General features: G+C 42.1%; 1 protein-coding gene across 2 annotated transcripts in view; it reads right to left on the reverse strand.

Moving 5' to 3' along the window:
• Positions 1-25,824, reverse strand: part of LOC103601514 (myoferlin) — a 63,681-nt gene that overhangs the window by 28,710 nt on the left and 9,147 nt on the right. The window contains exons 1-15 of one of the 2 annotated variants that reach the window (XM_008585936.1): positions 25,778-25,804; positions 23,906-24,069; positions 22,064-22,178; positions 20,297-20,402; positions 18,986-19,131; positions 16,817-16,990; positions 15,740-15,848; positions 14,344-14,421; positions 11,863-12,044; positions 11,612-11,770; positions 11,397-11,495; positions 10,275-10,436; positions 7,274-7,439; positions 3,833-3,909; positions 184-195 (exon numbers count right to left, since the gene is read on the reverse strand). In XM_008585936.1, coding sequence (XP_008584158.1) covers positions 184-195; positions 3,833-3,909; positions 7,274-7,439; positions 10,275-10,436; positions 11,397-11,495; positions 11,612-11,770; positions 11,863-12,044; positions 14,344-14,421; positions 15,740-15,848; positions 16,817-16,990; positions 18,986-19,131; positions 20,297-20,402; positions 22,064-22,178; positions 23,906-24,069; positions 25,778-25,780 — 1,752 coding nt within the window. In that variant the 5' untranslated portion in view covers positions 25,781-25,804. Of the gene's footprint in view, positions 1-183; positions 196-3,832; positions 3,910-7,273; positions 7,440-10,274; positions 10,437-11,396; positions 11,496-11,611; positions 11,771-11,862; positions 12,045-14,343; positions 14,422-15,739; positions 15,849-16,816; positions 16,991-18,985; positions 19,132-20,296; positions 20,403-22,063; positions 22,179-23,905; positions 24,070-25,777; positions 25,805-25,824 lie in introns of those variants that run through there. The other variant, XM_008585937.1, reaches the window with a different exon arrangement.

Genomic DNA, 25,824 nt, shown 5'->3' on the forward strand with positions numbered 1-25,824 from the left:
ACCAATACTTTGAAGTATCCTTGTATACATACACACACACAGATTTATTAGGTGTGTTACACAGAGTTACTTCCCCATTATGGGACAGCTACCCACCCGTGAATTTAGAAACATTTTATTTACATAACAATTACAGGCAAAAAATACATGAATCTTCAATGTAGCAAAATGTGTACAAGTTACCTTTTCTGTCAGCTGCTCATGCACACGTGTGGTCAGGAAGAGGGCAAACCGTAGGACAAGTCACATGGATATGGAGACCCCATGAACATTAAGTTTAAAGAGGAAGAGAAGAAAAAATTATTGTTTGTTTATGCTTTATGTTATTAACATTTTGACTAGCTATTTAAATTATTCTAATCAAGATGATTTCATAATTGAATACACCTTATTGGTTTCTTCCCTGAAAAGATGCAAAAGGGTTACACACAGTATTAAAACAAAGGCCTGGAGGTAGCCGCCTGGGGCTCATGTTTTCAGTGGAGTTAGACAACCTCCCAGTGTGCTAACACAGTGGTCACACAGGACAGGGGTGTGAAGCTGCTCATCTCCCTCCCCCAAGCCTTTCACTCCACTTAGCTCCACAAGTACGTCCTCAACTTGGCCTAATTCTCATCCCTTCAAAAACTCTCCTTCACAATGCGTGCATGACTGCAATATCATCATGTAAGGTACCTTTCCTTGGTGTTCCCCATGCCTACATTATAGCACTAAATAAATGCTCATCCATCAAAATTGTTCTCATATGAGAACGTCAAGTGTTTCACTGGCCAAATCCTTCCATGGGAATTTTTGCATGGAGAATCCAACCCTGATCTCAGGGCACATGCAGGAGTTGAGAGAATGGAGAGCTAGGATGTGGGGCTTGAGTTTTCTCTTGGTACCTGCTAGGACATTAGCCAAGCTTGCCCTCAGTGGCAGTCTGGGGAAACGCTACCTAGACCCCCTTTCTGATCTTCACTTCAAGTTCATTTCTAATGTGAGGAGAGAGCAACTCCCTATGGGCACTTCCGGCAGCTGCTGTGTGCTAGGGCCACAGGGCTTCTCCTGCAGGTGCCCCTTGGGACACCTGACTTTTGTTCAGCACAACAGAATTGCCAAGAGAGGCAGAGAGACAGACAGATGTGTCAATTCTTTCTATTAGATTCATACCAAAGCAGGATTAAGGGTTAAATCATCACAGCTGAATGGAGATTTTGGAGAGGCAGATTTTATACCAAAAGTGTTTTCACATACTCAGTGGTTCCTGAATTCAGATTTTTAGTCTGTTTATTCACATCTATTTTTTCAAATATTCAAAAGAACTTCGAAGAAAGGAATAGTTCATGATTTAAAGAGCATCTTTCACATACTCAGTGGTTCCTGAATTCAGATTTTTAGTCTGTTTATTCACACCTATTTTTTCAAATATTCAAAAGAACTTCGAAGAAAGGAATAGTTCATGATTTAAAGAGCATTATCCAAGACAAGTTGCTGATTTTAAAATTTGGGATTAGTATGGGAGAATTTATTCATGCTTACTTGCTCATTAGTACATGTGGAAAAGTAACCAAAGCAAGGAATGTGACTTGCTTTAGTATCTCTAATAATGAGCTTGCAGTGGGAGTCAAATCATCAAATGGCACAGAAGATTCCTCCCTTAGGCTTAAAACAATCATATTTGTTTAAAGATTACCCTTCACTCCAAAATCTACTAATAGAAAGAATCTGAAAGAAGAACTGAAGTCTTTAGACCGAGGCCCCACGGTCCCAGCAGCTTCATGCATGTTCTCATCATACATACATGCACTGTTGTTGGAGAAGTCATTTTGCTGAGTGCTGTTGACATACTGCTTAAGCACTGGAATTGGAAGGTAGTTGTTGAGATGGCCATGGAGGAATGCCCTTGTTACCCAGATAGCACTTGACTAATTTGCCCTAAATACTTATTTCTCATTTTTCTTGTGGTAAAGCTGAGCCCATTCATTAACAGCTCCCATGAACATTACAGGGTGATGCCATGGGTTTCTGGAGCATGACACTGTCACCCAAAGTCATAGCCTCCAGTCCCCAGCATCAGCACAGTTAGTTTTGACCCATCCCCTCACTTTACCCAGATACAAGGCCTGAATTGAGTTAGTTGTAATACATGTACATTACATGCACATTACAAATACATGTAATGCAGGATATCAGCAAGCTTGTAATTGGCTCTTCCAAAGTTCAACATCACTCTTTGACTTTGCATAGATATGCAATGTCTACCTTGATGAACAGGCCGACTCAGGGTTTTAGAGGAAATTCCAACCAACTTTTCTTGCACAGTGTACCTCAATCAGGTTAGGAGAGCAACCTAGTTAAAGTCATTTACAGTCCGGTGGGAATGACTGATCCTACCATCCCTAATCCTGCTGTGTTGCAATGATAATTTCTATGATGTAAATTGAACTTTCATAATGTGTTGCTACAGTAGCCTGGTCAACTATTAACTCCTGTTAAGAAATGAGTGAAAATATTGGCATAGATTATTGACTTTATTCTTCTCCTCATTATTGGGATACTGAGTACACAGAATGCATGTAATAAGAGTTTACTGACAATGGGAGATGGTAAAGCTGGAGGCAGATTACAGAGCAAGAGCTTAAACTGTCTTTTTCCAGATTAGTAGTTGTAAATATCTACAGAAAGGATCTTAAGTATGTTAACTTCTCCCAAGGCTATTGCTGTCTTGTTGGGAATATTTGGGGTTATTTACAAAGTGAACAGTAGTTTTCCTCTATGGGATGGGAAATTTGACATTGTCACTTGTGACTGTGTAGGATTCCCAGAGACTTGAATCAAACACACTGCTGCACGGTGCTGGCTGTGGAGACCACATTTAGTGCGGTCCAACTGTTAGTGAGTTTAATGCAGTGGGATAGAAGTGGATTTTTTTTAAAGGCACTGTTTATGGACATAACATATTAAAGTGCAATCATGTGCATCTTCCAGCCAGTTTGCACATTAAATCATGCTGTGAATGTTTATCATAAATGCCAAAAGAAACAGGGAGGTATTTGGTGTTTTCTTTTTTTCTGGATTTACCCCCCTTTTCTTCTTGTAAAAGTGGCTGGAATGATTTTAAAAACAGAGTCCTGAGTGAGCATTTCCACCAATTTCTTCACTTCAAAACCACAGTTAATATAAAAATCTGGGATGTCCCATATACTGACAAATGGGGACATTAAAAATCCATGACACTCCTGCTTCGTGGAGACAAAAACCTGACGTACTGCATGCCTCCTGTTCTGAATGTTGCAGTGCTGTAAATCTGCTCTGAAAACTTCTCTTTCTAGCCAATGATGATCCTGTTCTGAATGGAATGTTGCAGTGCTGTAAATCTGCTCTGAAAACTTCTCTTTCTAGCCAATGATGTCATTCACTCCTGTTCTGAATGTTGCAGTGCTGTAAATCTGCTCTGAAAACTTCTCTTTCTAGCCAATGATGTCATTCAAACTGCCCACGCCGGTGGTTCTCAGACCTGCATGCATGGTAGAATCACTTCGGGAGATTTGAAAATATACTGATGTCTAGGTCCCTCTCCGTCTTAGGGGCCGGAGGTAGGATCTGACATGGTATTATTTTAAGTATCCTGGGTAACTGATTACTGAGGGTTGAGGACCACTAGCACACACAATGTCATCCTAACTACTGATGAGTGCACACCTCAGATTCTTGTCTCTACTCAGTCCTTGATAAATTTGTTTGATGATTATTTTAATTGCATTGAATGGTTGTTTGACTGAATTCACTGAATGGTTAGACATCTTGAAGATAAGATTTACAGTATCCAATGATCAGTTCTGAAGCCTACCTTAGAAGCCAGTAATGGTTTGGTGTCTTCTATTTCAATAACAACATCCCGGCAGGGTGGGGCAGCCAGAAGGGAGGCTGCAAAGCAAACAGTTTTATAATCTAAGATACTTAGAAAAATACAGCAGTGAACATCTACTCCGAGTTCAAGTTCAACAGCCAAAAGACGGATGGTACAAAGGTAGTTCGGAAAATTCGTGGAAAAATAGAATTAAAAGATAATTCGAATTTTTCCCTGAACTTTTTGAAGTATCCTCAGAGAGCTTATTCCTGGACGAAACTTACTAGTGGAGAGGGCCACACCCAAATGTAGAAAATAACCCAACAATTCATCACTTTTCCCAAAATATACAGTTTTAGACATTTTCTAGGGGACCGTATGGTCCATTTTCCTTTTGTTTAGCACAATTAGCCTAGTGTCTGTACATGGAAGTGCTCAAAAAGAAGTCCTTGTCAATTGTGTCAATACCTGTCTCTAGAAGATGCAGGAGTGGAGGTGGGGTAGGGAAACCCACCTCTAAAGGAGCCTTCTTTTCTAGGAGTTTGTTCCTAAGACAGAAAATGAGGGGACAAGAGGAAGGGAGGGGAGGAGAGGGAAAAGAAAAGGAAAGGAAAAGCAAATGGAGGGTTGCATAGTTCAGGTCTGAAGTTGTGGTGGCTTATTCAGCCCTGTTAAAAGGAAAAGAAAGGAAAGAAAAAGCAAATGGAGGGTTGCATAGTTCAGGTCTGAAGTTGTGGTGGCTTATTCAGCCCTGTTCCCACAGTGTATTTGGGGGAGAAGGCTCGTGCCTTAGCTTTATGTACAATTCCCCAAATATTTGTGACTCAGGATTTGGGGGTTACAGCGAGGGCTCAGTACCAGCCCCTGGGCTCACTAGGTTCGGTTCAGCTAAGGGGGGTGTCACAGCCTCAGTCTGGAGTGGAGGTGGGGTGAGAGGCACATCTCCCTTTTACTGAAGAAGGCATCAGCCAGTCAGACATTTAACAGAAGGCCAGAACCCCGGCAGAGCAAACTCCTCCAAGCCTAAATAACTTTCTGTTTAACCCACCAAGGTAACTGACATATAGGATGTACAGGTGGGGAGGGAAGGCACATTTTTTCATTACCTACCATGTGCCAAGCATTGGGCTAATTGCTTTACTTACGTGATCTCATTTAATTCCTCAATAATCCTATAAAATATGTACCATTATCCTCATTTCGAAGATTTAAAAACAAACTGAAGCTAAGGGAAGGCAAGTCACTGGCTTCGAGTTAAACAATTAGTAGTAAGTATGATCTCATTTAATTCCTCAATAATCCTATAAAATATGTACCATTATCCTCATTTCGAAGATTTAAAAACAAACAAACTGAAGCTAAGGGAAGGCAAGTCACTGGCTTCGAGTTAAACAATTAGTAGTAAGTGGAAGTAAGTAATCTAGACCTCTCTGATCCCAAAGCTTGTGTTTTAACTGTCATATCAGAGCCTGGAGCAGAGCAGATGCTCAATAAATGCCAGAGAAATGATCAGGGGGTTTTGGGGGAGGCAGGGGAGACTGAGATTTATTGAGCACCTCTGATATACCAGTTGCTATGCTAGGTAGTTTTACATCTGTCACCCCCAGATCTATCAGCAGTCTCTACACTCCCACGATAACTTCCCCCACAACTCCTGACAACTGCAGCAATACCGGACGTGACAGCCGGGTGGGCAGAGACGCGTGATCATAACTGTATGCAAGTTCCTTCTTACACTGTCATTCTCCACTCTGCCATCCTCATGAAAACAAAGCCCAAGGGACAGGAGGAAATAGTTATTCGTGTGCTTCCAACACGAGGCCAACCAAGGTACACTCCTCAAGTCTCACCCTATCATTGGTTTAAGAAAGTAACAGATTTTCCTCTCTGGGACTCTCCGAAGCCTAAGCACACACTGTATGAATTACATAGACTCTCTAGCCAGGAGACCTCTGCCTCGGACCTAGCCTACCTCTGACCACTAGGCACAAACAGGTCCATGCAAGCAATTCTGGGACCAGAAAAAGTTTGTAGCATTTGTACCCTCCTGATAATTTCACATATTTGGACTAGAGAAGATAAAACTGACACTTTATCTCATGAAAAAAAAATGCTATGAAAATGTTTACTCCATTTAGTAACCCCAAACAAAACGATTCCTGCAGTTACAATAATCCTTGTTGTTATAAAAAATGTTGCCATTTTAGGCACCATCAATTTAGCACAAAATGTTTTGCATGGGATATTTCCTGATAAACACATGTAGGGTTTTGCTCAAATGTGACTGTGGATTTTTCCCCCCTTTTCTGAGTCAGGTATACAGGATGCTCAGACCCACATAGCACATGAGTTTCAGAGGCTCTTTAAAATCAATACCAAACCTTATGGAAGCTTAAACAGAACCAGCTAGTGGTGCAGCTGCTTAAATAGAAGACATCTGTTTCAGTCTTGAAGCTACCAATGATCAGCTGAATGGGGGTGTTCCAGTCCCACACTGGGGTCTAATCCCATGAAGCCAGGGGCCCTGGGATCTTGCGCACTGATGGGACCCAGCCCCCACCCACAACACAGTTCCTGGCACACGGTAAGGTAAAAGCAAGTAATTACTGAACGGGTAATACCAAAATGCTACATCATTAGCTATTATTTGTTATGGAAATCTAAGGTAAGTATTATGCCCTGTTCTATCATTTCCATATTAATTATATGACCTAAGGCAAGTCATTTAAACTTTTCCTGTGTGGATAACAATGAACTAACTTTCAGACTGCATCACAACAATGTTGTGATGCATTAATGAGGTGAGACAACAGATGGAAAGAAATTTGAAATGAAAATCTCCTCCTCTCTTAATGCTACTGGGAGGAGCGGGGGGCGGTCCCTGTATTTCCTCATCAAAATATTCATGACACTGGACTGCAACAGCCTATTGCCCTGCTTGTCTGCCCTGCTCAACTCTTGCTCTCTGAGAGTGGGGACATGACTATTTGGTCCCCAAATTCCCCCAAACATCTAGAACACTGCATGGTATTCAATGAGTGTTTAATAACCACTTGCTGAAGGTTGAAGGAAGTCACTTCATCCCCATCACCGATGTGGGAACAGCCCCTGCTGTTCCTCCAGGCTGCTTGTTGAAAGGTAAATTGGGAAAATTCACGAAGCACTTAACATTTCCTAAAAAGAAGTCTTATGTTCATCCAGGAGCAGGACACTTCAGAGGGTAATCACTTGAGCATTGGACACCCAAAAACTAGGCTGGGATTTCACACTTACTAACTATATTACCTTGGGAAAGTTACATAGCCCACTGTAAATCAAACTGTTTCCTCATCTACAAAATCTAGACAATAAATAAATACTTACCTTGAGATGGCTTGTAAAGATTAAATCAGATCCATGCATGAAAAGCCCCCAAATATTACTTACAGACTTGCATTTTACCTTTTAGCTGTGGCACAATGTCCTCCTTTGTTGCATAAGGGTCACAGCGGAAACGGTCCAGGCAGTCAATGGTGCACTGGCCAACAACGGGCTTCCGCCCAAACTGCCTGTGATCGATGACCTTGATCACCAGTGGAGGCATGTACAATTCCTCCTTGGGCAGGAACTGGGGGTCACAAAGGTAGGTGTCACTTCTCTTGACAAGACTTGACAAGGGCAGTGTCTAGCTCTTTTACCTGCCCATAATCCTGCAAACTGGGACAATTGTAGAGCTAGGGCTGAGTCTGGAGCTCACAGACCCCTCAAGCCCATTGTCCAGACTGGGTCACAAGCCCTTCACACGCCAGGCTGGGTCATCAGACCCCTCACATCCCAGGCTGGGTCACCAGACCCCTCACACACAGGTCTCTGAGCTAGGTAACTGGCAAACAGGTCCTTGGAAGCTGTAGGTTGGCGAGCATGGCTGTGCAAGGCAACAGCCACCCGAGGCAGTCAACACCAGCCAAGGTCACAGCACTGTGCAAGTGCACTGACTCCACCCCCCAAACACAATTTGCTTACAAAGAATGCACCGCACCACCCCCGACCAGATAGGCAGGTGAGGGGGCCTGATTAAAATATTCTATTTTCCCAACAGGCAGCTATGCCAGTAAATTCCCCAACCCAGATTATTTTTGCTCCATAGCCCAGAGGACTCACAATAAATAGTTCAGTTCCTTATGTGCTAGGCAGGAGCTCAGTGCTTGAATATGAGCTCAGAGCCTGCTATGGGTCAAGTGTGTCCCCCAGAAGTTCATGTGTTGGAAACTTGATCCCAACTGTAATAGTGTTAAGAGGGTGGAAAATCCAATTATGATATTTGAAAGGTGGGGCGTTTGAGAGGTGATTGGACTATGAGGACTGTGCCCTCATGAAAGGATTAATCCATTCATGGAGTAGTGAGTTACCATGGGTGTAGCCTGGTGGTTTTATAAGGAGCACATGAGAGAGGTCTTCCCATCCTCTCGCCATGTGATACCCTGAATTGCCACAGGACCCTGTAAAGAGTTCCCACCCAAAAGGCCTCACCAGATACACCCCAACTGTGGATTTCTCCACCTCTAAAACTGTAAGAAATAAAGTTCATATTCTTATAAATTACCCAGTTTCACATATTCTGTTATAATTAACAAAAATGGACTAATACAGAGCCAGACCTCCTGGGATCAAATCCTGGCTCTGCCTCTCTGAACTGCATAAACTTTAGGGAATTTTTCTAACCTCTCTATGCTCCAGTTATCCCATCAATAACAGGAGGGTTGTTGAATTAATGTAAGCAAAGTGCTTAGAATAGTATCTGGCCCATGAAAAGTGCCCTGTGTTAGCTAACATGATGTGAGATCAGCATTCTTTACCACTGACCCCATACTCAGCTTCCTGAGAGGGGATCTGCAGAAGGCTAACAAGCCCAGGACTTTGGTAATTTACTAGCCAAGTCCTGAGCAGCATTTAGAAGTGGTCAAGACAAAACTGAACCTCCAAGTCTTTTAGCGCCAAATCTTTTAGTTCAGTGCCAAAATGGGATGCTCATTTTTCCTTGACTCTTCCTGGTTCCTCCGCGTGGAATTTTGTGGCTTTGGTGACACTGCTTGATGAGGAATCATGGGCTGGTGTAGGGGCCTGCTTGGAGTATGGTTAAGGTGGATTTCTATCTCTGGCCGTGCACAGGAATAGGAGCTGGGCTGCACTGGGTGGCTCTTCTCACCTCTGCTTACCAAGGCTAGATTCCAGACTAGAACTAGGCAGGGGAGGGGCTGGGGAGTGGACAGGGATGAGTGCAGTGGCCCAGGGGGGACCACTTTGGGATTCTGGCTCAGAGCATCCAGGCAGCTTTCCATCTGCAGCCTTATAGGGAGAAGAACATGTGCTTTGGAATTGGAGAGACCTATGTCCAAACTCTGGCTACCCCCTTGCTAGCCGTGTGCCCTTGTGTAAATTCGTTCACCTCTTGGTTTCCTCCACAGGGGGCATAAGAGGGGTGAGGAGTAAAGACTAAAGGCACAGAGTACGAATGCACTAGGACCGAGCTGTAGCTGTTGCTGTAGTTGGGTCATAGTGACTGTGGCACAGGAGGTGTGGCCTGACACTCACTATGAGGTTGCATAAGTCATTTGCCCTCTCCAGGCCTCTGCTTCCTCATCTGTAAAATGAGAAGTTAAACCACATGACCCCAGAGTTCAGAACAGTGTGCTGGAGACATCCAGGGCAGGAAAATGACTGGGCTAAGAAAAGGAGTGGGAAGGTTCTAGGCCTTCCACCCCTTCAAGCTAAGGAAATACCTATATTTTTTTAACCTCTTTTATATAGTGGAGTGAAAAGAAAGATTTTTCATTTTGTAAAAGTGAAGGATTTAACTGCTTTAAAAATGGAAAGATGGGGTGACCTCTTCTTGCTCCAGGTATCATGGGGTCTGGGGTGGAGGATGATGGACTGGATCCGATGCTCTCACATTTATAATAATCATAGGGTAGCCTCAAAGGAACAAAGCGGGTGACACCCAAGGACACCTGGAGGTAGGGCACAGTCATGGGCTGTTAGGGCCAGGCCCTATGGGTTCCCCCACAGCTGCCCCTTCCCCAGCTGGCCAATCCATATCCAGAGGGTTCTGGTCCATGTACATCCATAGGGGCAGGACTGGGGTTAATATTCTGCCCTCAGGCCAGTGACCGAGAGTCTGTAATAGATAGCCAAATAGATGGAAAGTTTACCAGAAAAATAAATGAGTATTGCTCACAGATATTTTTGTGTCACTGGAGTGGTTTGAAACTTTAAGAAACCAGCACAACAGTGTGAGAATCTAAGGGTGAAAAGTCATTGACAAGCTCAATGTAAGGCAGGGTTTTTCTATTTGCTGTCAGATTTGGGAAATGAATAACTGTGTGTGTGTGTGGTGTGCATATTCAATCTCAAGTAAAACTCAGCTATGCAACACACATGGACTATTAGAGTCTTGACACGATACCACTTTCATGAAGAGAACAGAACTTGGAAAGTTGGGTGTCTTCTTAAGGTTTTTGATCACCACCGATTCTACCCTTTCCCCTCCACACTCCACAATGAGACTGGGGGATGTGACAGAAGCCATCTGGTAGTTCTTCATATTTCTTAAGCCCCAAGCCAGAATCTAAGAAAACAATTTAAAGAGAAGGGAAGAAACCCAGCACATTAAAAATAATACTCAAAAGGAAAAATTCTACTTTAACTGGTAAAATCTTTAACATTAATTTGTACAGATTTGCCTAAACTATCTTTGAACATTATCCTAGAAAGCCTGAAGGTCACACAAAGAAATCGGTTTTGTCCCTCCCCTTCTCCTGCCTGAGCCACTAAAAAAAGCAGAGCAGTTAAGAGAGTAGGAAGCAAATCCCAGCGGTGCCCTGTAACAGCTAATGCCCACAAGTTAATGAACTTCTCTCTGTCTCGTCTACAAACAGGACTGATATTATTATTGTCTACCACAGGGTTATTCTGAGGATCAGGTGTAAACTTCTTAACATGGTGTCTGACATGAAAGTATTAAAAAAATGATAGCCGTTATTGAGAGTCACCTGCCTCAATCTTTGAGAACTCTTAGCAAAACAGATGGAGAATGGAAATCTTGGGGTAACAGCTGCTTGACTGGGCAAGGGGGAAGCTTTGCGAGTAGGCCAGACACTGCCCATCAAGCCACCCGGTCAGTGCCATCAGCCTGTCTCTGCCTCGACCGTCTGACATGGCCCCATTGCCCACTACTCCTTGCCCCTCCCAGCTTTGCCTCCCTCTCAGGTCTGCCTCTCTCTGCACACACACACAGACACTCTTCTGGTCCATCCCTCTCCCAGTTATCCGGTTGACCTGAAAAACTCAGAAATCTGCTTCTTCCCAGTAAATAAGGATTCTAGATTCCTTCAGTAATGTTGGGATTAACCTCCCCTCATTGCTTCAACAAGCCTTCAATTTTCATGAATAGTTTAAGTTTATGGATAAATTCTATAGGAAGTTAGAGACAGCAGAAAAACATGCAGTGGGATTTCATTTCCTACACAAAAGATTCCAGTTTTATTGATCATTTGATCTGATCAACAAAACTTAGAGAGCGACATACCTCAATAGCAGTGAGCTGGACCACAGGCCTGATTCCCTGGGGGACCATGTAGAGATTTGGTGCCCTCTGAGAGGGAAGAATGGGGAGGTTGGAGCCATCCTGTGAAACAAGCATGGAAATGTTAACACCTCCCTTGAGTGCAACAAACACTGCTTAGAATTATTAAGTGTTCTAAGCAGCTGAAGGAATATATGAGTGGGAACGCAGCAGTGTACCTTGTCCCTCAGAATCAGCTCTGCAGTTACAAGGACATCCCCACAGGCCTTGTCTCCATTCATTACTGGGTACCAGAGAAGTTTGGGTGTGATGTCCATTTCTGAGTTGAGTTTCATGAGAGGAGAGCAAATACTTCGTCCTAAAAATTCGTCTTTGCCCTAGAGAAACAAGCAATCCTATATTCCCCTACAAACATCCCTTCGAGTCTCCATCATCCCCCAAGTCGTCTTAGAAATTCTAAATTACCTACCACTTGGTCATTGTCAAAAAGTTCAATGGTAACTTTGGGTGGGTTCTGCAGAACTGCCTGGGGTTCCCCATAGATTTCAATTTCGTCAAATATAATTGTTTGGTCCCATGTGGGATTTAGGGTTGAGTGGATGATTTCGGTGGTTTTGCTTCGATGGAGGAAGGAAACATGAGCATATGGATCTAAAAGAGAAAAAGAGATTATCAGTGGGGCCATGGCTAAAGTCTAGCTCCCAGGACCACTCATTTCAACTGCATGCTTTTCCTTTGGATACAATGATCCTGTACTCTCACCACTTGCCTGGAGATAGGGAGCAGGGCATAGCAGGGGAGGGTGGCATGGGGATGGAGTCTGGCACTGCAGCAGAGGCACCTGAAAAGGAGGCCCTGATGTGGGCTGAGGGTCCTCTCTTTGGAGTATGTCCCCGTCAAGGTTATTCAGGCACACGATCTTTTTATTTTTAATTTTTGATTATACATATTTATGGGGTACAGAGTTGACTATCAGTATTTGTGTTCAGGATGTGATGATCAAATCAATATTATTAGCATGTTCATCTTACAAATCATAATAACTCTTTGTGTTCCTTACCCAATTACTCCCTAACCCCCCTCCACCTCCCCTTTCCCACCTTTAGTAACTATGGGCCTGTCCTCTCCTTCTGAAAGTTCAACGTTTCATTGCGGTCTTTCTCTCTCTCTCTCTCTCTCTCATCTCCCACTTATGAGTGAGGACACATGGTATTTCTTTCTGTGCCTGGCTTATTTCACTTAAGATTATTTTCTCTGAGCTCATCCATGTTGCTGCAAATGGCAGAATACACAATCTTTCTCTGCAAGGGTACTGCACTCGTGGTTGAGTGCAGGCTTTGAAGTCAGACACCCCTGCATTTTAATTCCCCTTCCATTCCTGCTACATGACCTTGGGGAAAACACTTAATCTTCCCAAACTCTGGTTCCTTCCTCCAAACAATGAAAATAATATCTGCTTTATAGAGCTGAGAGGATGAAATGATATAAAAAAAAATGTAAGCTACTTAGGACAGAGCACATCACATAGGGAGTATTCGATAAATGCTAGTTTTTAGCATTGTTTTTAATGTCAATGGCAATACATTATTAAGCAAATATTTACTGAGTTCCAGGTCTCAAGAGTATAATAGTAAACAGGAGGGGCTCAGATGCTCACAGGGTTTTCAATCTGTGATAGAAAACTTTGTTTCACTGTACTTGAGAATGGAATGAAAGCAATCTTATGAACTAAGAAGTAATCCTTGTCCTCCTCCACAGTAAATAATTTCATCAAACCTTTCTGCAGTTCCCTGGAGGCTGACCTATCTGAGCAATAACCTAATATTTAACCAGAAGCTGTTGCATAAACCAAAAGCATGCATGCTTTTTAGTATTTCAGGAAGCTGTCATATGAATGGAAGGAACTTTTTGCATTTGCCCTGATGATAAATCTTATATCTCAAACTGCAAGGATTGTGCTTAGAATTTTATAAAACTTTAGTCAAGAATTTTGATAGGATTTGAACTTTCACTTTCAGTGATGGAGTGCCCCCTGGTGGAGAATATTTGAAAATGTCTTCAAAAATGCTTTGGAGATGTGTATTATATGGATAACCTTGAATCTGGTCTAATTTGCAAAAAAGGAAACCATTTATAAATGTTGGTTAACATTAGTACTTGGAACACTTCAAAATTGATGTGAGCACACCAAGTGTCAGGTAAATGCTTTAAGAGATGTTTCTACAGAAGGCTCAGGGAAGCTCTGGCTGAGCTTCAGGCCTCAAGGTGGAATGCTCCCAAATAGCCCAGGATGGACCTTGAACTATCCATGGTTCCACAAGCAAGAACACAAATCCCCAGGCAGGCAGGTTCTGCAATCCTACCCTTCCCCTTCCAACAGCCTTCCTCATAGAACCAGTCCAAAGGCAACAAAACCAGCCAGATGTCAGTGTGAGGAATGATAGAGCCTCATGGTTTTATGGTTGGGAACGTGGGCAACGGGCAGCAGAGGAGCTCAAAATGGGACTCCAAACTGCTCAAGGCAGGGTGCTGTAGGCAAATGGGTGAATATGTGATCTTTTTGTCAACTTGAGAGAGCTACAAGAAAACTTAAAGGATCTTAACTTAGCAGTCAACCCAAGTGCACGAGATTAAACACACAACCATATGTATAAATAGAGAGCAGAAATTGCTCTTCTTGGTACTTTTTATTACTTAATCAATCAGTGATTATCAGTATAAATAAACCATGTATCTCCTATGTATCTCCAGCACCCAACAACAATGCTTGAAGTGTTCAGTAATTATTTATCTGATAACTGAGCAGTTTACTTCAAGCTTAACAAACTAATTTCAACATGAAAAGGGTTTTTAGCATTATAAATGACAAAAAGCACCCACTTGATGAAAATTAGAATCGAACTAGCCTGCTATGTAATAATGTGTGGCATGGGGATTTTTTTTCCTTTACCTGAAAAGCTATCCTTGTCTAAGGCCATGAGATTTCTGGCTTGATAAATATAGCAGCGCAGATGATATAAGTAGACTCCTAAAAAGAACAGGATGGCGATTACTTACAAAAAACATAACACTATAAATCGCTATTTTTCTGGAATATTTGGAAACAATATATTAGTATATCTCAGATAAATGGGTCACTTGAATCTAGTTCCCCACAGTAAAGAGCACATGTAGTAGTGATGAGGTATCTTCCCAAAGCAGCTCTGTTTCCTGTAAAATAAAACTCATTTAAAAAAATACGTATAGTAAGCTCAATGCAAGTATGCCAGTCAGGTCAGGAGAACATTACACCTGTTGTAAACTACATGGATTTAGGGTACTGCTTGTCATCATAATCTTTAAAATGAAACTGGGTCTCCAGCAGTTATAGAACTAAGGCTGTCTACACTACTTCAACACCAGATCTGGGAAGCAGTTATCTGCTAAAAGTTTCTTTGACATTTCAAAATCTTTATACTCCTTTTTATTATTATATTACTGCACACACATGTGCCATGAGAAATAGTAGAGCATTGTGATTCAGTGCACAGATTCTGGGAGACCAAGTACCTGAGTTCAAATCTTCTCTCTACTACTTATAAGCTACAAGACCCTGGGCAAGTTGTTTAATCTTCCTATACCTTGGTTTCCTCATCTGTAAAATGGGATCAAATACAGCACCTCTTTTAAAGGGTTATTATGAGGATTAAATGAGTTACTACATGTACAGTGCCTGGCACAGGTTAAGACCTAAATAAGTATTTGCTATCATTATTATTATTATAAAATAGGTCTGCCTCATTCCAAAATACCTGAAGGTTATCATGGAAACCAACGTTTATTTAAATTTTGAGACTTTTTTTCTAATAAAATAATAACTTGGAGGAGGGGCTTACTAGATAGAATGAGCACATATTCGACAGGCTATGTTAAAATCAGTGATTTGACCACCTTTCACCCCGAATACAATACAGTTTTTAAAAGTATATTTCTAAAAATCTTCTTCATCAAGTGATAAAAATGAAAGTCATGTTAGCATAAAGAAATTTTTTTTTTTTCCTTTTTGTCTTTTTTCGTGTCCGGCAATGGATCGCAACCCTCAGTGTCGCGCCTGTACTGGACCGGGACCAGCAACGGGATCGCAACCCTCAGTGTTGCACCCGCACCTCACTCAGCCAGTGAGCGGGAACTGGTCTGTATGTGGGATCTGAACCCTCGGCGCTGCGCTCCCAAGCGGCACACTGTAGCAGTGCGCCACCGGGCCGGCCCCAGCATAAAGAAATTTTTATCCTATTTGGAGATTGAAAGAGTTTCCTTGAGATAAAAATTATAGAAGTGGAATTCACAAAGACAAGTGTAAAACTCACTGTCAAAATTACAGGAAACAATGGGAGTGTTTGCCCCGAACACAGTGGTGGCGCTGTGCCTCTGTTTCTCCACACTCTTTTCATCGCCGTCCTCAGTAGTATCTGCCCCCTAAAGTAAGAGGCAGAGAAACCAATGAACACTGCCTCAAAACAGAACGGCCAACCAAGAGGCAAGAATTGTATACAAGCGGTGGCTTTTTAAAGAGATCTTATTGTCCAATCACCACATTTTAAAAAATGAATAAGACCCAAGACAGCAGGTGACTTCCCTAAAGTCACCTAGCTGGAAAGCAGCAGAGCAGGAGGTCAAAGCCAGCCTTCTACTTTGAGTCTAGGTTTAAGCTCTGCTGCTGAAAGAATGGGAAAAGAGGAGAAAGGCAGAGGATAAATAAGGGGATTAAAGGAGGAGAGAAGGAAGAGAAAGAGCAGTAGCAGAAGGACACAGAGGGGGCAGGGTGCAGAAGTGCAAGCACACGCTACTTGGAAATGGTCCCTGACCACCACCGTTCTAGATCATCCACTGCCGTGTTCCTGTCCGTGCCTGCCGCCTGCCTCCTTCCCTGGGCTCTCGTATGTTCTCTAATCGTCTTCTGATTTGGGGAGCCCTCCTCCTGTTTTCCTCCCCCTCACACCTGTATATGAGGCTACTTCAAAAAGTTAGTGGGGAAAAATAGAATTGAAAGGTAATATGAATCTCTCCATGAATGTTTTTAAGTACCCTTGTGTTGAACTCTCTTGGTTTGTTGAACAGCTGCGGTTTCCAAGGTATGATCCGAGGAACCTGTGCCTGGATGTTAATAGATGTTACCTGGAATAAGGGTTCTGGAACAGATATATTTAGAAAGTGCTGGGTGAAACAGGTGTGTCTGCAGTAGTATTTCTTAGAACCGTTCATATGTTAACAGTGTATTCATTCTACATGATCAAGCACATGGGTGTGTAGCTTTCCCTCAATATATTCACAGTCTTACAGTACTGGGGTTCCGGGGACCTCAAAGGAGTCGGCAGTGTTGTAATCAGCACTCACATATTTTCTCTATACCGATATTATTTGCTCTTTGGCTACTTATCACTTACAAGGGCACCCTCAAGTTTAAAGATGGCAGCTGAACCATGTGTTTCAGAAGGAGCCATTTTTCTCCTCCAGCGTCTGCGGCGAAAGGTATCAGAACTACGCTGCTTCCAGTGGAACTTCCAGCCAATTAAAGAAGCATATTCCCAGCCCTCCCGGTCTTCAAGTTCTTCCATGGCCTGAAACAGAAGTAAAACTTTTAATAATAGTAATAATAATAATAATAATAACATTTCTTATATTGATAAAGCAGGTTATTTGGCTAATCAACAAAAATGTACTGAAAATCTACTCTGTGCCAAGCACCATGCTAGGAACCAAGAATACAGCAAAGGACAAACAGACAGGACCTCTGCCCTCGTGGGGCTGATGTGCTGTGGGAAAACAGAGAGATAGCCGGACAGTTACAGTGCAGTGAGATGCTGGCATGTGGTGGATGTACCCTCAGGCAGGGCATCTTATTTGGACTTGGGGTGGGGTGAAGTGAGTGGATTCTTTCTTAAATTGCCTTCTGTTTTCTCACTTCATTAGTTCATAAGAACATTGCTATTGTGATTTACTTTGGGATGCATCATAATCTCCATTTTTTATAGAGAGGAAAAAAATTGACGCCCCCTTTTTAGGGTTTAAATGTCTTGCTTAAGCTAATGGCTGTCATAACTAATAATTAAATGACAGATCAGAGTATATTACTTCTGTAATAACTAATTTAAAAGGTATTAAATTAAAATTAAAAGTACAGCAATTTTCAGCTTAAAAACTATTTATGTATAAATGATCTCAGTTTTAATGTTTTATTCTATTCATGCAACAAATATGAAGGCCTACTATGAGACAGGGATTGTGTTAAGGGCTGAGGAAGCAGTGAAGGACATGGGCCATTGTCTTCGTGTAGCTGACATTTTAGTGGCAGAAATTTTACTTAAATATCTTAGAAGATTTAATAAATGAAAAGTAATATTTATGACCTTAGAAATAAGAGCTTCATGTGGATTATTGTTATTGTAGTGTCCGGCTTTTTTCACTCTGAATAAACATACAATCCAGCTTAAACATAATCTTATAGACTGACCCTATTGTAATGTTAATAGTGGCAATGAAATATTTCATGTAGCCAAGAGTGAGGCAGGAAACATGATCAAAGTCTCAGAAATACTCATTGGTTGGACTGAGACAGTTCTGGGTCTTCTGACTCGTGGCCCAGTGTTCTTCCCACTTCACCTTGGTGCTGTCATGTGGAAGGAAAGAGTCAAGCACCTCCAGAAACTTTTCACCCTATCAGGATGGGATAATTCAATAACAAAGGCTTATTCATTCATCAGCTCATTCATTCTACTTCACTATTTATTGGAAGCAAGTTTCTGACCTAGAAAGGAGGATACAAAGATAACTATGGCTCCATTTTTACTCCCAGGAAGCTCACCATTTAATAAAAGTGACTCAATAGCACCTACCAGAGTCAGGCATTTTGTGCAATAGAATTTTTGGAGTAGAATTAGCTTAGCCCGGGTTCAAACACTGGCTCTGTCAGTTACTAGACACATGGCCCAGAGCAAGTTTATTTAAGCTCTGTGAGCAGTACATGTAAAATGGGCATAAAATCCAGACTTTACAGATTGTAGATGATGTATATTCGGTATCTAGCATTATAAAAGGCACACAAACATGCCACTTATTATTGTTACGAGTATTATTGTTCCACTTAATTTATTCTTATTCCATTTAAAGCCTTACTGTATGCCAATTAGATGGGTATAGATATTATTCCCATTTTGCAGATAAGAAAAGTAAAGTCCAGATTTGAATGCTTATGTATCTTGTTCCAAACCCTGAGCTATTGCCAATGCTAGACTATGCTGCTAAAATAATTTCAGTTTCTGTTAATACCTCTATAGCAGTTCTCAACATTTAGCCAGTCTCAGAATTACCTAGAAGACCTGCTGAAATACAGATTGCTAGGCCCACCTGAAGAATTTCCAAATCAGTAGGTTTGGGGTGAGGCATTGCTAACAAATTCCCAGGTGATGGTGATGTTGCCTGGTTGGGGTGGGCACACTTCAAGAACCCTCGAGCACAGCATCAGGCTTCTATGGAAGTAGCCTGTTAAACTGGAGCTCAGTGTGGTCTGGAAGACAGAGCTCCTCAGCCCAGCTCCCTTCCACATCTCCTCTTACCTTTGCAGTACTTGAAGTGGACTGTGTTAAATCTTTTTTGCGTTTTCGGATCAGCCTTCGCCTTCTATGAGTATGATACATTTTCTCTGCTGCAACCCACGATTTGGGCTTATTATCAGGAGGAATGGTAATTCCATACTCCCAGCCTGGAACAGAGTTTGTGAATGGTTAACAGAAAGCAATGCATTTGCCAAATTGCCAAATAAACCTGCAGGAAACATCCAGTAACTCTCTTGCCCTCAAACGTTCTCTACTATCACGACTGAACGCACTGCTCCTTTCACTTTGCTGTGATTCAGCCAGACTGGATACAGCCTCAATCCCTGGCTCCTTCCTCAAAAGCTTCCTTTGTGGCCAGGGATGTGCCTCCACTTTTATACTCCCAGTCACTCACAGTAATTGAGTGCATTTAAGAATAAAGCACAGTTCAAGGACAGAAGGGGAGGGTGGGTAAAGGCGTGTGTGAGCCACATAGTCACACAACCTGGGTTCAAATCCCAGTACCAGCTCATGGCTGGCTATTTGCTAAGTGAGTTTCCTGCAAGTTGGTAAACCTGCCTATGGTCCTTATTTCCCATTATAAAGGTAAAATACACCTTTTTATAGGGTTATTTTAAGACTATCAAAATAATGTATGCAAAGCACTAGGGCCATGCTTAGCACAGAGCTGGTGCTCAGTCAATGCTAACAATTATTATAAGACCTGGTATGAGCATCAAAAACAGTGAGGAACTTATAATCTATTTGAAATCTTTTGTATCAATGCCAGTTTTTTCTATGCACTATTTCCTCTTAAAAAAAAAAAAAAGTAACATTTTCTCTCTTGATAATTCCAAATGCTATAGTTCACTTAACTTTAGATTACTTTTCATAGAAAAAGATAAACACCATTAACAGAAGCTATGTCAACAATCTGCACTATTGCGGAATGGGATGACTTTTTAGGCATTTTACAGTTCTGCTTTCTCAGTTAGAGGGCCCCTGAGAGTGATGTTCCAGGGAGATTATGGGGTGTGGTTAGAATAGATAAAATCCAAACTTCAACTCCCTCCCAAATTTTCATCCTGGATCCCCAAGCATCTCGAAGGCCAACTAGTTGGCCCACTATCACTTGATATTTTTCACTCTTGACATCCTCACACCCAGGACCCGTCCCTCAGAATCTCCATTTGAATAGTCACAGATAGCACCACATGACCTGGTTGCCAAAGATCAACAGAGGGAAGACCCCTTCCTCCCAAGGAACCTTCACTCTGGTTACCAAGACCCTACTGCAGAGCCCCTAGTGAGGCAATAGATGTAAGACATTACCTTTCTCATCCACTGCTCGATTTATGTCATAGGACCATGCATCGTCTTCCCATTCCCAACCTGGAGGACAAGTCAACTCGCTGGGTGATGCTGCTTTATCGCCATTCTTTAAAAAAAATAAAAACACAAAAAAACAAAAAGAAGAGAGATAAGCCATAAGATGCAATAAGATGCAAAGGTGAGAGATACTATTTCTCACGCTGAACTATGGTATCCACATATTTACTTAGATACCACTGTAGAGATCCGTTTTTCTCAGAAAACTTTCATCTTTATTTATGCACAATTGCCACATAAAAATTAGTTGTTTAAACTACCTTCTATTTTTACTATTAGGGAATAGTATTACATTGAACCATGTGAAATTGCTGTTTTAGTAGGTCAAAGTGATTGAACACCAGTAATTTCATATAGTTCAGCTTAATATTATGAACTGGTGCAATTATCTTTATGAGGGGTTATACAGGAAAGAACCCATCAGAGAATGGATAAAATATTAAAGGCACCTGTTTTCAAGCACAGGGAAATGTGACCGGAGGTTCATGATGCTAATCAAATAAGATTGAGCAAAGTTCATGTGAAATATTGTCTTAAGTCTGCATAAAAACCGACACAGGAAAAGTTCAAAAAAGTAACGTAAATAAAGTTGGTCCATAAACATATGGAAAAATACTCAGTTTCGTTTTAAATTAAGAGAGTTGGAATTGAAATAACAGCAAGATACCACTTATTCATGTCTTGGCAAAGATGATAAGTGAGATGGTGAGTGTTTATGCAAACAGCCCTCTCACTCACTGCTGCTGGAAATATAAATTTAGGCAACCTCTTTCAAAAGCAATTTGGTAACATTTATCAAAATTCTATATGCATTTTTATATGCATTTAAACCTTAATCAAGGATCTTTCCTACAGATAAACTTTCATAAGTGAATAAGTGTTTGTACATATTGCACACAAATAGCGATATTCAACTCTGTACCCCACACATACACATAATCAACTGTTTCAATTGAAAAAAGTTAAAAAAAAAAACAACGAACAAACAAAAAAACCCAATATGCATATAAAATCAGAATTTCAGACAGGTAGATAAGATAAATTTTCAGCTGCTTCATTTCAGTGGAAAAAACCTGTATGTATACAGATGTTCACTGTTGCAGTGTTTATAAAAATCGAAGACCAAAAAAACCCTAAGTGTCCATGAGGAAGGGATTAGTTAAATAAATTACAGTAGGTACGTAGAAAAAAATTTATAGATCTATACGTATTGATATCAAAAGATGCCCAAGGTATATTATTATGTGAAAAATACAAGTTGAATTGTGTGACCCTAAGTGTCCATGAGGAAGGGATTAGTTAAATAAATTACAGTAGGTACGTAGAAAAAAATTTATAGATCTATACATATTGATATCAAAAGATGCCCAAGGTATATTATTATGTGAAAAATACAAGTTGAATTGTGTGTACATGATTCTATTTAGGCAGCGAAAACAGATGTTATATGCTTGCATGTATTATATTCAAGTTATATACATGTATGTACTTGTATATGAACAGAAAACTGCTATCAATGGTTGTCTTTGGGGAGTGGAATATGCATCAGAGAGAAGAATTACTTTTCATTTCACTTTAACACTGTTTGGATTTTTAGGAGACTTGAACATTTCATTTGTTATGATTTTAACATAAGAATGGGTGGGTTTCCAGCAGATTGGGATTCACAGAGACAATAGGGAGAGGTTTCTCTCCCGTGAGGCTGCTCACCGCATCGGTGTAGGTGTCCTCGGCTGGCTTCCACTCGCTCCCGGGGTAGCGACTGTCGTTCTGGTAGACTTCATCGGTGAACTCCGTGTGACCCGCGTCCGCCTCGGTCAGCAAGCTGTGGGCGGGCGACGGCTCGTGTTACCCAAGGAGAAGCGGTGTGGACCACCCCAGCTCTTTCCAAGGGAGGGAGAGCATCTGTCCCCGGGAGTGGTACCTGTCCCCTCCTCACTTGACCCCTTTGGATTCTCCACTCCAAACTCCTCTCTTGACATTCTTTATAATAGCTTCTGACATTCCTTCGAAGAAAGGGCCGTCTGGAGCAATGCGACCTAAATTATCTCCATGACTCCTCAAATTAGCAAGGTTGCTCCTTCTCAGTCATTAGGGTGGGGACTGGGAAAACCACGCGGGCAGCTTCTTAAGGGGACCACAGATAGAGCCTTCCATATTTCTGTGTTAGTTCAGGCTGCTCAGGTTTTTCTCAGTGAAACTCTTGGCTAACTGTTCAAAAGAATAAGGGAGTCATCCCCCTGCATCCCTCTGTTTTTTAAAAATGGAGTGGAGACAGTTTCATGGACCCATGCGTGGAAATGTTTGCTCACAGCTTCCTTGCTCTACATAGCACAAACTGAAGGGAGGATTTTACATTTTCTGGATAGTTTCCTGGTAGACAGCCAAACCAGGTCATTTGAGACTCCAAACTCCATTCGGGCACTTGAGAAATCCCTAGTGACTTTCTGCCACGCCAGTTTACTTTTGGATTCAGAACTACATTGACAACCCACAGAGGAAAGTACAGAGGTTCTAACTTTGAGTTAAGCCTCCTGCCAGGTACCTACTGAGGTTTCTTTTTCCCTTCCCCTCTCTACATCTTTTCCTTGTCATATCCTCCCCTAGAATCAAGCACTGGGAAGGAATAAAGAAACAAGTAGTCCCAACCATTCGTATAAACTGGGCCCTAGAGAAGAATAAAAGCCTTGGCTGCTGCCTACAGGATGCCATGCAACCCTGACAGGTTTGACTTTCTGCTTCTTCTACCACTATTTCCCCTATCCTTTCCCTGTCCTCACTAGCCTTCCTTTCTTCTGTCAGTTCAAATCCCATTTTCCTTGTCCTCAGCCATCCCCCCATCCCCCCAGCTGCATCCCAAGCCGGCTGTCCAGGGTTAAAAGCAGTCACATGCCAGCACCGGGTATTAACAGAGCAGTGTCCTCACATCTCTCCCTCCTTGACGCCTGTGCAATTGCAGAATCAAACGGCAGAGAGACCAAACTTGAGTCGGACGCCTTGAAATTCAACTTTACAAGTGTGTTTCCTCCCAACTTCAGTGCACGGTCATGCAGTGGTGAGAAGAGGCAGCTAAACTCTCAGCCCCTTTGTCATTCCTGCCACCACCCGTCTTGTCGGCAGAGAGACCAAACTTGAGTCGGACGCCTTGAAATTCAACTTTACAAGTGTGTTTCCTCCCAACTTCAGTGCACGGTCATGCGGTGGTGAGAAGAGGCAGCTAAACTCTCAGCCCCTTTGTCATTCCTGCCACCACCCGTCTTGTGTGGCTGGAGTCAAGAGTAAACAAGTGATGCCGGTGCTCGGCACACTGTGTGGCACATTCCCACACAGCAAGTTCTCAATGAATGTTGGTGACCGGGTGCTTTTTATAGTTGTCTGCCTTATGGGACTCTAACGACATCTTTCAACTTTCTATGAATTTCTATGGACTTACTCCTGCTCAGGGGATGCTATGTAAGTATAATCCAGGGTGATGACGGAGACGATCCATTTAGCAGTTTCTAGAGAAAATCTTCATTGCCATCCCTTTTACTCAGAAAATGAAAAACTTACCTTCTTTCGGGATCAACTGTCCATTCTCCTTCCCATTCCCAGCCTTTTGGAGGCAAAAAGAACTCCCTCTTGAGCTTTATTTTTCCTGTGACATCAGAAAATTTATGACGTCCCACTAATCCAGAAGTGCCCCATTTTCCAAACATGAAAGCTTGATTTTCATACTATTAAAAAAATAAATAACATTGGAGAAACACCATCAGAGAGCAAGAAATAAAGCCAGTGCATAAATTTTCAAGTCCATGTATGACTTAGGCTAGACAACCACAGAAAGCAAAAAGATTTGTACTCAGAAGTTACCGATTATGCAACTTTGGATAAATCATTCATCTTTCTAAGACTCAGTGTTCTCATCTGTCAACTGGGGATAAAGTTGCCTCTCTTAAAAAGTTGTTCTGGAGTTCAAATGTGCAAATTATTGTGAAAGGGCTTTGTAAACAGTGATATATCATGTTAGTTGTTTCTATTATTTTGAATGGCTCCAAATAGTTCTCTGAATCTTATCTTTTAAATATCTATAAAAGTCCTCAACTTATAAATGTGTACATTTTATAAAGTTTATTTATAAGTCTACTGCTTAGAACTTGGGACACATTTCCCCACGGAAACAATATATAATTGATGGTGCATTTTCCAGGCAGCCCACAAAGAACCCATCTGGAACATGAAGGTCCTTTAGCACCCAGTCCCTACGGGACCTAAAAGTTCTGATTCTTAATCCTCTCTGGAGTGTAGCAGGTAGACAAAGACCTTTCTAGAAAGTAAGTTTAGTGGCAATGGCAGACTCTGATTTGCAGGGCACTCTTTCTAAGTTAGAATTCATACATCTACAATGGTCTGCTCTTCACTCTGTCAGCCATGGGAAAGGTTGAGATTTGCAATTGTGGTGGGTGTTCCTGTTTGGGCCCAAACTGGAATCTCCATTTGTCTGCTGATGCACCCACTGAAAAGATGATTTGCATAAGCTGTAGGGAAGTTTTTGGCTGAAGGAGGAAGGAGGAGATTTGAGTAGGAGCCTGATGGGGAAATTGGAATCAAGAGCACAGTAGCGCTTATTCAGATACTGGCTCTGAGCTTGGAGGAGAGATGAGCTTCAGGCAGAGGCTAAAGGGATGGTTGTCACAGGGGCTGTGAGACTTGGGGACATGTGACAAGGACACAGAATGGAGGAGCAAGGCATTCCTGCTGCTTCTGCTTGGAAGCCAGCATGGCTCTAGTAAATCCAGACAAGGATGCTGGCATGAGCAGGAGGGCACCAGCAGCAGCAGAGGTGGGAGCCTCAAGTGGCTTTGGGGGTTGTGGCCTTTAGCCAGCAGCGGTGGGGTAGGGCAATGAGGAAAAAAAATCATGAGCAAGCACATGGGAAGCACCTCAAAGACCCCCAGAAATTTGGGGAGGAAATTTTGCAGAGAACTAAGTTCTGGTGTTAGCACATGAAGGTAGGAACCAGTGAAATTCCCATCATTGTTATTAATGTGCCCTACTGGTATTCACAGGCTGTTAAAACTGGAGAAACTATAGAGTCACACAAAACAACTGAAACGGGGGGATCACCTCTCTACATGAATTGATCTCTGCTCTATGCAGGGAAGGATCTGAAATGAGGAAGAGTGGAAGCGAGCCCTGGGCTAGCTTTTCCAGGCATAGCCCCAACCACAGAGCTGGAGGGCAGGTATGTTCCAATGTGGACAATAAAACCTCAAGAAGATCTTCTTCTATCCGCTTAGGCTAAGTTCCCTCGGATGGGATTTTAGGCGGTGGTAACGATGGCTGTGGTTGTCTGGGATATGCAAATGTTTTCCCTAAAGATGAAAAGTCAGAGTATCCCAACCACAACCAAAGAGGAAAAGACAGTGATGTCATTAAATGTACCATTTCAGCAAAGACGGTGAAAGTTCCTTCTGCGAAGCTATTGAACT

Source organism: Galeopterus variegatus, unplaced genomic scaffold, assembly GCF_000696425.1.
Source record: "Galeopterus variegatus unplaced genomic scaffold, G_variegatus-3.0.2 Scaffold3766, whole genome shotgun sequence".
Lineage (NCBI taxonomy): Eukaryota > Metazoa > Chordata > Mammalia > Dermoptera > Cynocephalidae > Galeopterus > Galeopterus variegatus.